Here is a 12,234-nt window from a genome sequence, read left to right as displayed (position 1 = left end):
TTCTCCTCCACAAGTTAGTTGGACCTGTCATGAGACAGACCCTTCATCAGTAGCATTGTGATGGAGGGTGTTTAGCCATCGCTTATGGCTTTAAACTGGCAGTTGTGGACACCACACGCCTGTCAGACAAGCATTATTTTAGTGCAGGCTTCGTGCATGAGTCCAAGCTTTTAGTCCTCCCTCTTCAAAGCTCTGTGTTGCTTTTTCTCTGCACAAACTCTTATATGACTTACAGGTCATTGAAAATACAGTCAAGGTGTATAAATATTTGAAAAGTTAAACAATTTTTGTAATTTTGCCTCTGTACTCAACCACAGTGAACTTTCAATTGAACTGAACTTAATATATTGCCCCAGAACCCGATGATCTTCTAGAGAAACCCCTAAAAATCAGACAGTCCTCTGTGAGCAAGCACTTCATAGTGATAGTGGTAAGGAAAAACTCCCTTTTAACAAGAAAAGAAGCAGGCTCAAAGAGGGCCAGCGTTCTGCTGTGACCCGTTAGGGGTGAGGGGAGGAAGCAAGGAGTAGACGGAGAAAAGAAAGTGAAAGGAACTAAAAATAGAAAAAATGTTCAGTGCAAGAGGGAGAAATACAGCGTCTCTTTATCCCCCCCTGTTAGTACTCTAATGCAGTGTTCTGGAGCAACTTTTCACAGTGTTTTTAGAGTGACCTGATAATAATCAAGTACAACAGATCAGTCTCATAGTAATAAATCTCATCTGGCTATATTGATAAATAAAGCTGGAGATCATCTACATAGCAAAATGATTTACATTAAACAACTGCAACTCATTTTCTTTAATACCAACAGTGGCTGCAAGTTCAAACAAACCATTCCTCTGCAGGGGATCAACAACCTGTTTTACAACTACTCATTCAAGAATTTTTCAAAATAAAATGAAAGGTATAAATCCTGCCTGAGCCAAGTAGTAACTCATGTGGTTTAATTACAACCACCTTAAAAGCCTGTGATATGTAGCCTGTTAATAAAGATAAACTGATCGTATTAAAAAAACAATGGTTAAACTTCTTTGAACAGTGTTGTTGGAATGGGGTACATTAGACCCATCAATAGTCTTGTAGGAACTGAGTCTAATCGACCCTATTCCTGCAAGACTGTTGATGGTTTGGAGCTAGTAAACACATGAAGTTAAACTTTAAAGATCAATATGAGAGAAAGAGCCTAAATATATATCAGCATTTATTAAAGTTTCTTTTCTTCATGTTAGCTCTGTGGGTCAACTCGGAATATCTTTTTCCTGTAATGGTTATCATTTCATTAATGAAATCAATAGAAACTCTGAAAAAGAGCAAGAAACAAAAAGGAAAACAGGTTTTTTTGTGTTTTTCACTTTCAAATGAATTAGAACTTTTCTAGATCTTTGCACTTTGGCTTATCAGCTGCTTGATTAAACTAAGCTAGCGTGAAAGATTGCTCCTCCTCCTCAGCCTGTGCTTCTGACAGTTAGTATGACTTAAGGGTGCTGATTAATTTAAACTAACATATTTATCCTGCTGCATCCAGGCTTCTGTAGGGGAAATAAATCAATAATGTTGATCAATTAATTAATAAATCATTTACAAACAGAGATTTAGAAGAGAAAAACTTAATGTTCAACAGTCTACATTTAATTAATTTACTCCTTGATGTGGTCGAGAGAGTTATATTAATGATTTTTTGTGAATTTTTATATTTACATTATTTTTTGCTGATTTTTGGTTTGTTCTTTGTTGGTCTCACAGGAAATTTATACAATTTAGATTTCTAGAATTGCAACCTGCTCGATCCAAAGTGAGATGAAGTCATCTCTTCTAATAAGACCAGAAGTTTTCCAGTTATCTATAAAGTTTAAATTAAATTATCTATACGTTTTAAATCAGGCAAGCAAAATGTGATCAAAGTTCAGATTTCAGCTTTAATATGAAGGGTTTAACACAATTTTTTTGCATTAATTCTTTAGGAAATACAACAATTTTTTTACACAATCCCCCCATTTTTAGAGACTCAAAATTAACTGGACCAACTAACATCATTTTAAGCAGAAGGATTGTTTTTAATACCTGAATGAAAATCCTTTGCAGCCAGTGAGTGAAATACAGAACCCATCAACAAATACTAACTATATCTACACTGTCCTGCCCTTTGTCTGTCAAGAAACTATTTCAAAGAACTTACTTCTTAAAATCTCACTACATTTAAACTCATTCTAGGCGCTATCGAATCAATGTACGAGAAATCTCAGTGCTTTGTGCTGCTTATGTGTTTGTTTTTAAAACAACCTACATTATAATTGTCTAATATCAAATACCTTCTGCTGCTTCTGCTCTGACTGCAACAGAGCCTTTGCTTGCTACTGGTTGACAGCATTGGGCTGTTGTGCGAAAGCAAAAGCAAATCATCCTAATTATGTGCTACTGTGAAATCATTGCCAGATAAGTAGCCTAGTTTACACTGTGGACTTTGAAATCACCTCTGTAACAGATCAAATAAAATGCATGTCATATCAACATTGTATTGTTTCTTTTTAAATGGCACTATCGGTTATGAGACTGTCGCACAAATAAAAGCCTACATATTCAGGGAAAAAGAGATGACTATGTTCTGGTCAGAAATGTAAGCTTCCTTGGATCATCATTACACAGAATATCACAGGAGGTCAGGCTTACATTGAAGGCCTTGCAGCAATAGGGGATATCTGTTGTATCCCTGATGTATTCTCTCTCCCTCTTGCCCACTGCTGTTACTCCTAAAACAGCTATTATTCTACATGGATGAATAAAAAGGCAGTTCTGGAGTTGAACACAGAAAGGCTCTCTGGACTACAGTGAAGCACTTTGTTGCTGTCCTTTGCAGAATCCCAAAGATTGGGTTAGAGGTCATGAGATTATTTCACATAGTATCATATCAATCAAAGGGCCCGAATAGTTTTCTAAACTCCTGGCTGAAAGGGCAAGTCACCTGTGCTGCACACATATAACATATATTACAATTAGATCAATGAGTTTTGGGCAATTTTTCTAATTTTGCCTCCAGTGGTTTTAAAAGGTGTGATTGAAAACTTTCAACTTTATTGAAGGTGTTTAACAAAAAAAATGCATCAACCTTTAACATATTTCATTTTTATGCATATGGCCTCATTTTCAGAGGTTCAAAACTGATGGGACAAACTGACATAATTTGAAATATAAGGACTGGTTTAAATACTTCAAGACAATCGCCATAACTAGATACTGTGTTTCCTTCCTTGTGCTTCACTAACTGAAAAGCTTGCTCTACTGGGTTGAGACCAGGTGACTGGCTTGGCAGTTGTAGAATACTTGCCTTGAAAAGCTCTTCCATGGCTTTTTCAGTATGCTTTGGTTCATTTTGCACACTGAAGTGCTGTCCGATCAGCCCTGCGGCATTTAGCTGAACCTAAGCGGAGAGTATAGTCCACTACGCTTCAGAATTCATCCCTCTGTTTCTATCAGCCGTCACATCATCAACACTAGGCCCATGGTTGAAATGGCAACCACACATGCCCATGACATAACATTGCCTCGTTTATGTTCAATGGATAATGTTTTATGCTTTGGATCAGGGTTAGGGTTATGCATTTGGAGCAGATCCTTTCATTCTCCAGACTTTTCTCTTCCAATTAATCAGAGCTGTGCAGGCTCTTTTAGATATTTGCTGCCAAACCCTTCATGAGTGTAACCAGTGGTAATGATACACCAACCTCCTTGAAAGTGTTTTTGCTAGATGATGTGAAGCGTTTTTCTTAACTAAGAGAAGAATTCATCTACTTAGTCTTCTGTGGTCTCGCAGACCTTTTGGTGTGGCTGAGCTGGCGGAGCTAGTGTTTTCATTCTTTTTGATTGATCTGGCCACTCTAAAAGTTTTTACTGTCTCTCTGATAGGTTTATTTTTTGGGTTTTCAGCCTAATGATGGCCTCCCTCACTCCCGCTGACATCACTTTGGACATCACATTTAGAGTTCCAGTGAAAAGTTACCATATTCAAGTTCAGGATTTGGAATAATCTCCATATCTTTTATCTGGAACAATGAGCAAACTGACCTCATCTAACCATGAAACATTTTGTCAGCCAGTTGTCCAATTACTTTTGAGCCATTGGAAACAGTATTTCCTCAATAGTTAATGCAAAAAAAATTATGCAAAGCCCCTTGAATTAAAGTTGAAAGTCTGAATTTTAAATGCATATATTGACTGTTTGATTTAAATTCCAGTGTCGTGGCGTACAGAGGCAAAACTACAAAAACTGGCATTATCCAAGTACCTGCAGCCTGAACAGCATATGCTGTCTTTTTATTCATGAATTTTCTCGGTTATGTTTCTATATGTTGTTCATTCTTTTTCAGAAATCTCCCTTGTTTTACTAGTCAGAATTCTGGTAAATGTGGCAAATCAGCTTTTCAACCGCTTCAGAAATAAGGCTGATCTTTCCAGAGAAACTAAAAGTGTCAAAATGAGGGAAATTATTTCATCTTCGGTGTTATTACATAGCACGATTTCCCAAAGCCTAGAGACTCGCCCAAGTCAAGGAGCATTTTAAGAAATAAGAATGTTAATATCCTTAAGTTTAAAAGGTTTTTCTTTCTTTCATGTTTTGACTTACGATGATCTCCTAGTAAAAGGATTTGACGTAGATTAACAATAGTACTTACATTGATATTCATTCTGTGGTGCTTCCTGCTCAAACTGGAAGCATTTATAGAAACATCCTTTAGACACAGACTGAACTGCACCATAAAACAAATGCATAATTCAAATTGAAAGCCGACAACCAATATAATGCAAAACAAAAAAGAAAAAACATGGTTTCATTTACTGAATGAGCTAGATCAGATAAGGAAATTTGCCCCTAATGTGACATTATGTAGCACTGCTTCTCTCTATAAGCATGTCATAGCAGGGAAAATACATGTGCAATCGACATGCATAATTGTGGCTGCAGTCTAGTTGCTGTTTGCTCGTTTTTAAGGTGGCAGAAACGCAATGCAACCAGTGACTGCCACACTAACCACAGCTGCTAAGCCAAAAGAAAGAAGTTTACCCCGAAAAAGCTCTGCTGTGAGTTACAAAGCTACAACTCACAAGTAAACTTCACAAAGTGCTGAAGTCTCCCTTACTGCCTCTGCCTCTTTGTCAGACAACAGGTCTGTCCTGTATGTCAAAGAGAAAAGTTTCACAATAACCTGCTATCGTTGTATGCTTCAAACTGTGGTCGGCTTTAAGAATAAGTGCACGGTTTATATTAATGCACGCTAATTCCTAAGAGAGCTGTATACCTACAAGGGCATTCAGGTGCAGAGAATGCTGTTTGCAACTCAGCGAACTGCTGCTGCTGCTGCTGCTGCATCATACAGGTGGGAGACGGGAACTGTTAGTTGGGGGTGGTGGGGTACTCTGACAGGTACGTGAAGACTCGAGAAAGATCTGTGAGCACCTTAAATGTAAGCTAATAAGCAAGCACTGTGTCGGCAGCGTTGTTGCGAATGTCAAACATACATTACGGCGGCACAAACAGGAGGCGGAACATCATTACAACATCTGTACAGTCCGCCCTGTGGGATTATCAAGCAGTCTAGGAAACAAGTAGGCTACTACTGCAGCACACGGACAAGACAGAAAGAGTGTCTGTCAGTCTTCTGGCGTGGTAAAGATTCACGCCGTCTGCCATGGAGATGATGATAGCCTCATTCCACCTCCCCCCCTTTCCAAAACAAGCCTTACCTTTTTCAGTCTTCCAGTCCTTTTTCTTTTTGCTCATGCTGCCGGAATGATTAGACTTCGAATGGTTGTTTTTTGACTGTGGCAACCCCAGGCTCACAGTGAATAGAGTTCCGAGAGAAAAAAAAAACCTGGAAGCTAAAGTGAAACAGCCTCTGGACGGTTGTCTCACCTGTGAAGCTGTCAAATTTCTATGGACCTCAGTCGGCTCAACCTACCGTGACTGCGCCGTAAAATTTTCTGTGTACGCGTCCTGGGCAAGTGATTGGAACGTGGGAAAGGGGAAGTAGGCGTGCGATTGGTCCAGCTGATCCGTCAATCACGTAAGGTTCACGCACGGAGAAGGCAGGGTAGGTTGTTTCCGGCGGTTCACCCTCCTGGCGTGTGAGGCGGTAGTCTAGTTACAGCCACACTGCAAAGAGTGCAGTTTACTTTCAGTTACTGCAAGCAAACAGTCCTGCAACTTTGTACCTGAAATATGCATTTGTTTTTATTATTATTAATAATAATTACGGTAGTTCGAAATTAATTTCTGAACACACTCCGGAAACAAACGGAGTAGCCAGTATAATTAAAACATAATAATCAATGAATATGGGCTGTAGGCTGATATAACCTCCTGTCTTTTATATGTAAACAGCTTGATAAAAACCAAGGAACACTGTAGTTATTACTTTGAGAGTAATGTTAAGGGTTGTTGCTTATGAGTAGCAGCCTTTTTGACTTTTTGACCTTTCTAATCATGTTAACTAAACTTCCCTTTGCTAGTATTCTTATGACATGTTATTATCCATGATGGAGCAACTATTTGCAATGTGTGAGGAAGGAATGTTGCCTCAATGCAATTGTGCAATCTATTTGTAATTCTTAACAGCATTGGGTGATTTTTGTGATAATTTGGCTGTAGTTGTGGCTGATAAAAATGATATTTATACAAATGGACAGAGATGGAAGAGGACTGGAAAGACCAGATCAAACCAGTAAGTGAGGCTGTCATATGTGAGAGACTGGTTCCAGAGACCACCGTCTGTCATCTGTTGTATTAGCCATGGTCTGGTCCAGACCCATCTGCTCCTAAAACCACTGACATTATGCGATAGTGGAAAATTTCTTTCATCCAATCTGAACTATAATCCCTATCCATATTTAAAACAAACAAACATTTTGAGCATCATTTTTGATGAAACGCATCCAGATTAAATGCAGTTCAGTCATTTCAACTGAAGGAAAAATATAAAAGAAAGGGGCAGCATAAATGGACGCCATCACGGTTTACAATTTGCTCATAGTCTATTTTAAACGTGCTCGCCAGCCGCCTCTTAATGCAGTCAAATTAATGATCTTTATCACACTGAGCTGGTGCACCTTTTAGGAAATTAAGACAAAGTAATCAGCTCTCACATCTGGCACAGAAACGCGTAATTTCCTCATAATTTTTTAATTAGTTTCCAATCTCACTGCCTATTACGGATTTACCCAACTGTTGAACACCATCCACACTGGGAATAGCAAACTTAAGTGTTTGCCTCTGACCTGTATTCGAACAAATATTGTATTTGAATAAGGCGGAGATTGCGGGTTTACGGCTGTAATGTTCGGATCAAACCACTGGGTGTCAACCTTGCTACATTTTAGCCAGCAGGACTGATTTTGGACTTTAGAGTAAATATTCAGGTTCAAAAGCTCTTATACACTCTTTAAAACATAGCGTCTGTTTACACGATACCCAATATAATATATCTATTATACTAAAATATAACCAACTATAACATAGGTCTAGTATTCACATTCAAGTACCTATATCCGCATTTTCTTCTTATGTTATCTGTTTGGATCTTATTTTATTGTTCACTGGTCTTCATTTCACTCTTAGAATTGTTGTGTCTGTCATGTTGGAATAACTAACGTTGTTTGTTTCCTTTGAAAATTTGTGACAGCATATTTTTCAAAACAGAGCTCTAGCCTAAGTAGATATTTAATCAGCCAAAGTAGATGAAAGTGTTATTTAATGTTGTTTGCATGGCTTTCTTGAGTTTGATTGCGATGATGGTAATGTCTTCTCTTTTTCTAATAGGGTGATGAATTAGAAATCAACAAAAATACCATTGTCTGGACTTTTTAAAAAACTGGAATCGATTTAAATTAGTTACATACTGTATGTATTACTTAACTAATGTGTTATAGTTTGCGTAATAGGGAGCAGTAATTCAGACAACATGTCTGCATGTCTGGTGAGCAGCAGAAAGATAAATGTTGACTGTCTTGGCTACAGCGAGGACATGATTCTGCAAAGAGCAACAAGATAAGTCTTGGCTTGCTGGCCACAGTGAAGAGTTGATTCTTTAGGGCAATCTGTATACTCCCAAAAGAGGAGGATCTATATTTGTAAGTTTGCGTAGGCTATTGTTATTGTCATGGTTACAGCACAAGAAGATTAAGCCGGAGGCTGTACCTACAAGTCACTGGCAAGAACATTGCATCGTCTGATCTGTTTTTGGCTATATATGTCATATCCCACTTATGACAACAGTAAAATAATGCAATTATCTACAGAGAAATGCACAAAATTATACCTGACTTAAAGTGAGCCTAAAGGCTATAGTAATTATAAGTATGCAATTATGTAATTATTGTTTAAATGTGTTCTTATGTCAATGTCCACATGCCCTTTGAAGGTTTTTTGTGACTTTTTAATTTGTTTTATCTGAAGGGATCATGTCATCATATCTGTTCTCAGTCAATGCCTAATAATAAAACACATAATTACTTAATACAATAATTAGTGTTTTCACTGTCACAGATCAATCAGTCAGTGTAGACAAAATATTTCAACTTCAGTGGGATCTCCGGCGGAAAACAAGGTTTAAGCCTAGTCTCTGTGCAGCTGGCCCACTGAAGCTTTTTCTAGATGCCTTCCCTTATCTGGTGTTTTTCCATAAATTTCCATATCTTGCAAGTGACTTTAACAGGGTTACAGGACACAGCTCTGAAAGCCTTAGATAATGTCTTAATGTGTCCCTAGACTACATAAATAATGCATGTATTGGCTTTTTTTTCTTCTCCATCCTACCTGATCAATCAAGCATTTGTCTGACCATATTAACTATTATGTGTTATGATTGTCTCTGCTCATCTGAAACAAAAAACTTCTATGTACTGTAGGTATATATTTATGTAGGACCTTGATTGTTTAGTCTTAATCAGGTGTCTAAGATCTGTTCTGCATGTTGCTGAACCCAGAACTTTAAGAGGAGCCATATGGTCCCTGAACACTTATGGAACCATCTATCCATTTTCTCCTGCTTATCAAGGGCTGGTTCGCGGGGGCAACAGCCTAGCAGAGAAGCTCAGACCTCCCTCTCCCCAGCTACTTCCTCTAGCTTGTCTGGGGGAACACCAAGGCGTTCCCAGTTCAGCAGAGAGATTTAGTCTCTCCATCATGTCCTGGGTCTGCCCTGGGGTCTCATCCCAGGCACGTGCCCAGAACACCCCACCCTAGGAGGGATCCCTGTCAGATGCCCGAACAACCTCAACTGGCTCCTTACTTTGAGGCCCTCCTGGATGGCCAAATTCCTTACCCTATCTCCAAGGAAGAGACCAGGCACCCTTCAGAGAAAGATCATTACCGGCGCTAGTATCTGTGATCTTGTTCTTTTCAGTCACTACCCAGAGCTTGTAACCATTGGGAAGGGGAGTGACGTAGATTGACCAGTAAATTGAGAGCTTCACTTTTACACTCAGCACTCTGTTCGACATGATAGACCGGTACAGCATCCACATCACTGCAGCTGCAGTACCAATCTGTCTCACGATCTCCCGCTCCCTTCTCCCATCACTCGTAAATAAGACCCCGAGATACTTAAACTCCTCCACTTTGGGGATCAATTCGTCCCTAACCTGTATTGGGTTCTCCATCCTTTTCCGGACTTTTCCTTTTGCGAGGACCATGGCCTCAGATTTGGAGGTGCTGATTCTCATTCGCACCACTTTACACTCAGCTGGGAACTGCAACATTGCAAGCTGGAGTCCACTACCTGATGAAGCCAGCAGAACAACATTATCTACAAAAAGCAGAGACAAGATTCTGAGCCTTCCACCACTTGGCTAGAAATTCTGTTCATACAAATTATTAACAGAATCAGTGACAAATATTATATAAATATTTATATATTAACTTTAGACTAGTAAATGTGATAAACTGTCAAAACTTCACAATTTTAGTTTCTTGAGCACATTGCAATGGTGCACCCTTATAGATTTTTTATCCAAATTTTTATTTATTGGATTATATTTCATCAGCTGAGACTTAAGAGTAATGAAACGATAAACTGTCTCTAAAAGTTTTAAATGTATGTTTGTTTTTGCTACTTTGGTCACCTTTTCAATATGTTTTTCCAATTTTGAATTCTAAAATGAGATCATGATTTTTTACTTGAATCCTGTTTTTTTAATTGCCCAATAATCTATAAATTCACCTTTAGTTCAATTCAATTCAATTTTATTTATAAATTGCCAAATCACAACAGTTGCCTCAATGTGCTAGTAGGCTCATAGACCTCTTTTAAGCAGTGAGCCCTGGAGGGAAAGCAAACTGACACAGTTTCCTTGATGTTCAGTGTAAGACAACACTTTTCAAGCTATGCTACCAAGCAATGCAAATGATAAAACAGTTGCAAGAAGACAGACAAGGCATTTTTTTTCCTGATATATCACTTTATCATCTGCATATATTTGAAAACCTACTAAAGCATGACAGTGGAAAATCATTCCTATACACCTAGAGGCATAACATCATGGAAAAATAGGCAATCATAAAGACTGGATCTCATGGTCGTGGGTCGGTGACCCAGTGTTTTGTATTATTAATAGGATTTGCTTTCATTATTATGTAGAATTTCTAGTCTCTTGATTTCTGTGCTTTACCTGTGATCCATGTTCCCTCTGTCTCCTTGTGTCAGAGTAAAGTCCGTGTCTCTGTGCCTTTGTTATGTTTCCTGCTTTACTTTGATAGTCCTGTGTCCTTTGTTAATGTTTTTAGTTTTGCTTCCCCTTTGTCTAGTCATGTTTGATTTCTCCCAGGTGTGTTTCCATCCTGTTTCCCATTCCCTCATTATTTCCCTGTGTATTTAGGCCCTTTGTCTTCCTCTGTTTGTTGTCAGATTGTTTGCATATCATTCATGTCCTTTCTCCATGTTCTTCATCCAAGCCATTCATGTGCCGTGTTCTACGTCTTCTCTCAGGTTTTTGATTCCTTTATATTACTTTTGTAGCTGCCTCCTCGTTTAGGTCTTTGTTTAGTGTAGTTTTTGTCATGTTCCGCTTTTGTTTGTTTTCTGTCCCCACTGCAAATAAAAGTTCGTTCACAGTGTCTGCACTTGGGTACAATTTCTCTACACTCCACACGTCTGCCCAGGCAGCCGTGACACTGGAGTGAGCTTGGCAAGGACCAAATTGTGATGGCTAGATGACTGGATGAGAGCAGCTCTTGTGGGGGTATTCCCTGTCCGCAGTGGTCAGTATCTATAAAAAAAAATAAAAAATGAATGATGGTGAACCAGGGTCATGGGTTGCCAAAGCTCATTGGTGCAAGTTGGAGGCAAAGGCTGACCTGTTTGGTCCAGTCCAACAGACAAGCTACTGCAGCTCAAATGATCGAAAAATGTAATGCCGATTGAGATAGCTGTCAGAACAGCTATTGCTCTTTGTGGCATATGGTGCTGCACAGACATTGACCAGTCAGGGTGCCCAGGGTGACCCTGTCCATCAGAACTGGACTACCGAGGTATGATCTGATGAATCCCATTTTATTTTACACTACATGGAGGGCCAGGTGTGTGTGCGTCACTTCACTGGGGAACATCTGACACTAGGATGCTCCACGGGAAGAAGACAAGGTAGCGGAGCAATGTGATGCTTTGGGCAATGTTCTGCTGGGAAACATTGGGTCCTGTTACTTTGGCACACATCACCTACCTAAGCAATGTCGCAGACCACATAAACCCTTTCATGGAAATGGTATTTCCTGATGACGGTAGCCTCTTTTAGAAGTATTATGCACCCTGCCACAAAGTAAAAACAGTCCAGTAGTTCAGAAATGGTTTGAAGAGCACAATAAATTTGAGATGTTGACTTGGCCCCAAATCCCCCAGATCTCAATTTAACCAAGCATCTCTGGAATGCACTGGACAAACAAGTTTGATCCATTGAGGCCCCACTTCACAACTTAAAGGACATTTTGATTCCAGATACTATAAGCACACCTTCGGGGATCTAGTGGTGTCAGTCCCACAACCATTTGGGACTGTTTTGGCATTAAAAGGGAAACCAACACAATATTAGTTGGTAGTTCTAATGTTATGCCTGATTAGTATAAAAAAGAAGTGTGCCGAGAACAGGTCCTTGTGGAACACCTGCCTTAGAGATTAGAAAAGATTCATTTTTCATTAATAACACATATTTCCCAATAAGAAAGATAAGATTTAAGCAGTTCTAAGGTTTT

At 39.0% G+C, this 12,234-nt stretch overlaps 1 protein-coding gene across 1 annotated transcript in view; it reads right to left on the bottom strand.

The window, feature by feature from the left end:
* The window catches only part of macrod2 (mono-ADP ribosylhydrolase 2), a 409,617-nt gene extending 403,651 nt beyond the window's left edge, over positions 1 to 5,966 (bottom strand). Inside the window, exon 1 of the mRNA XM_084948980.1 lies at positions 5,739 to 5,966. Within this exon, the coding sequence (XP_084805106.1) occupies positions 5,739 to 5,775 (37 nt within the window). The 5' untranslated portion in view covers positions 5,776 to 5,966. The remainder of the gene's footprint in view (positions 1 to 5,738) is intronic.
* Positions 5,967 to 12,234: the final 6,268 nt, after the last annotated feature.

The sequence above is a fragment of the Perissodus microlepis genome, chromosome 13, assembly GCF_051167445.1.
Source record: "Perissodus microlepis isolate ML-2025 ecotype Zambia chromosome 13, ASM5116744v1, whole genome shotgun sequence".
Taxonomy (NCBI): domain Eukaryota; kingdom Metazoa; phylum Chordata; class Actinopteri; order Cichliformes; family Cichlidae; genus Perissodus; species Perissodus microlepis.
This window is presented reverse-complemented; position numbering and strand designations above follow the sequence as displayed.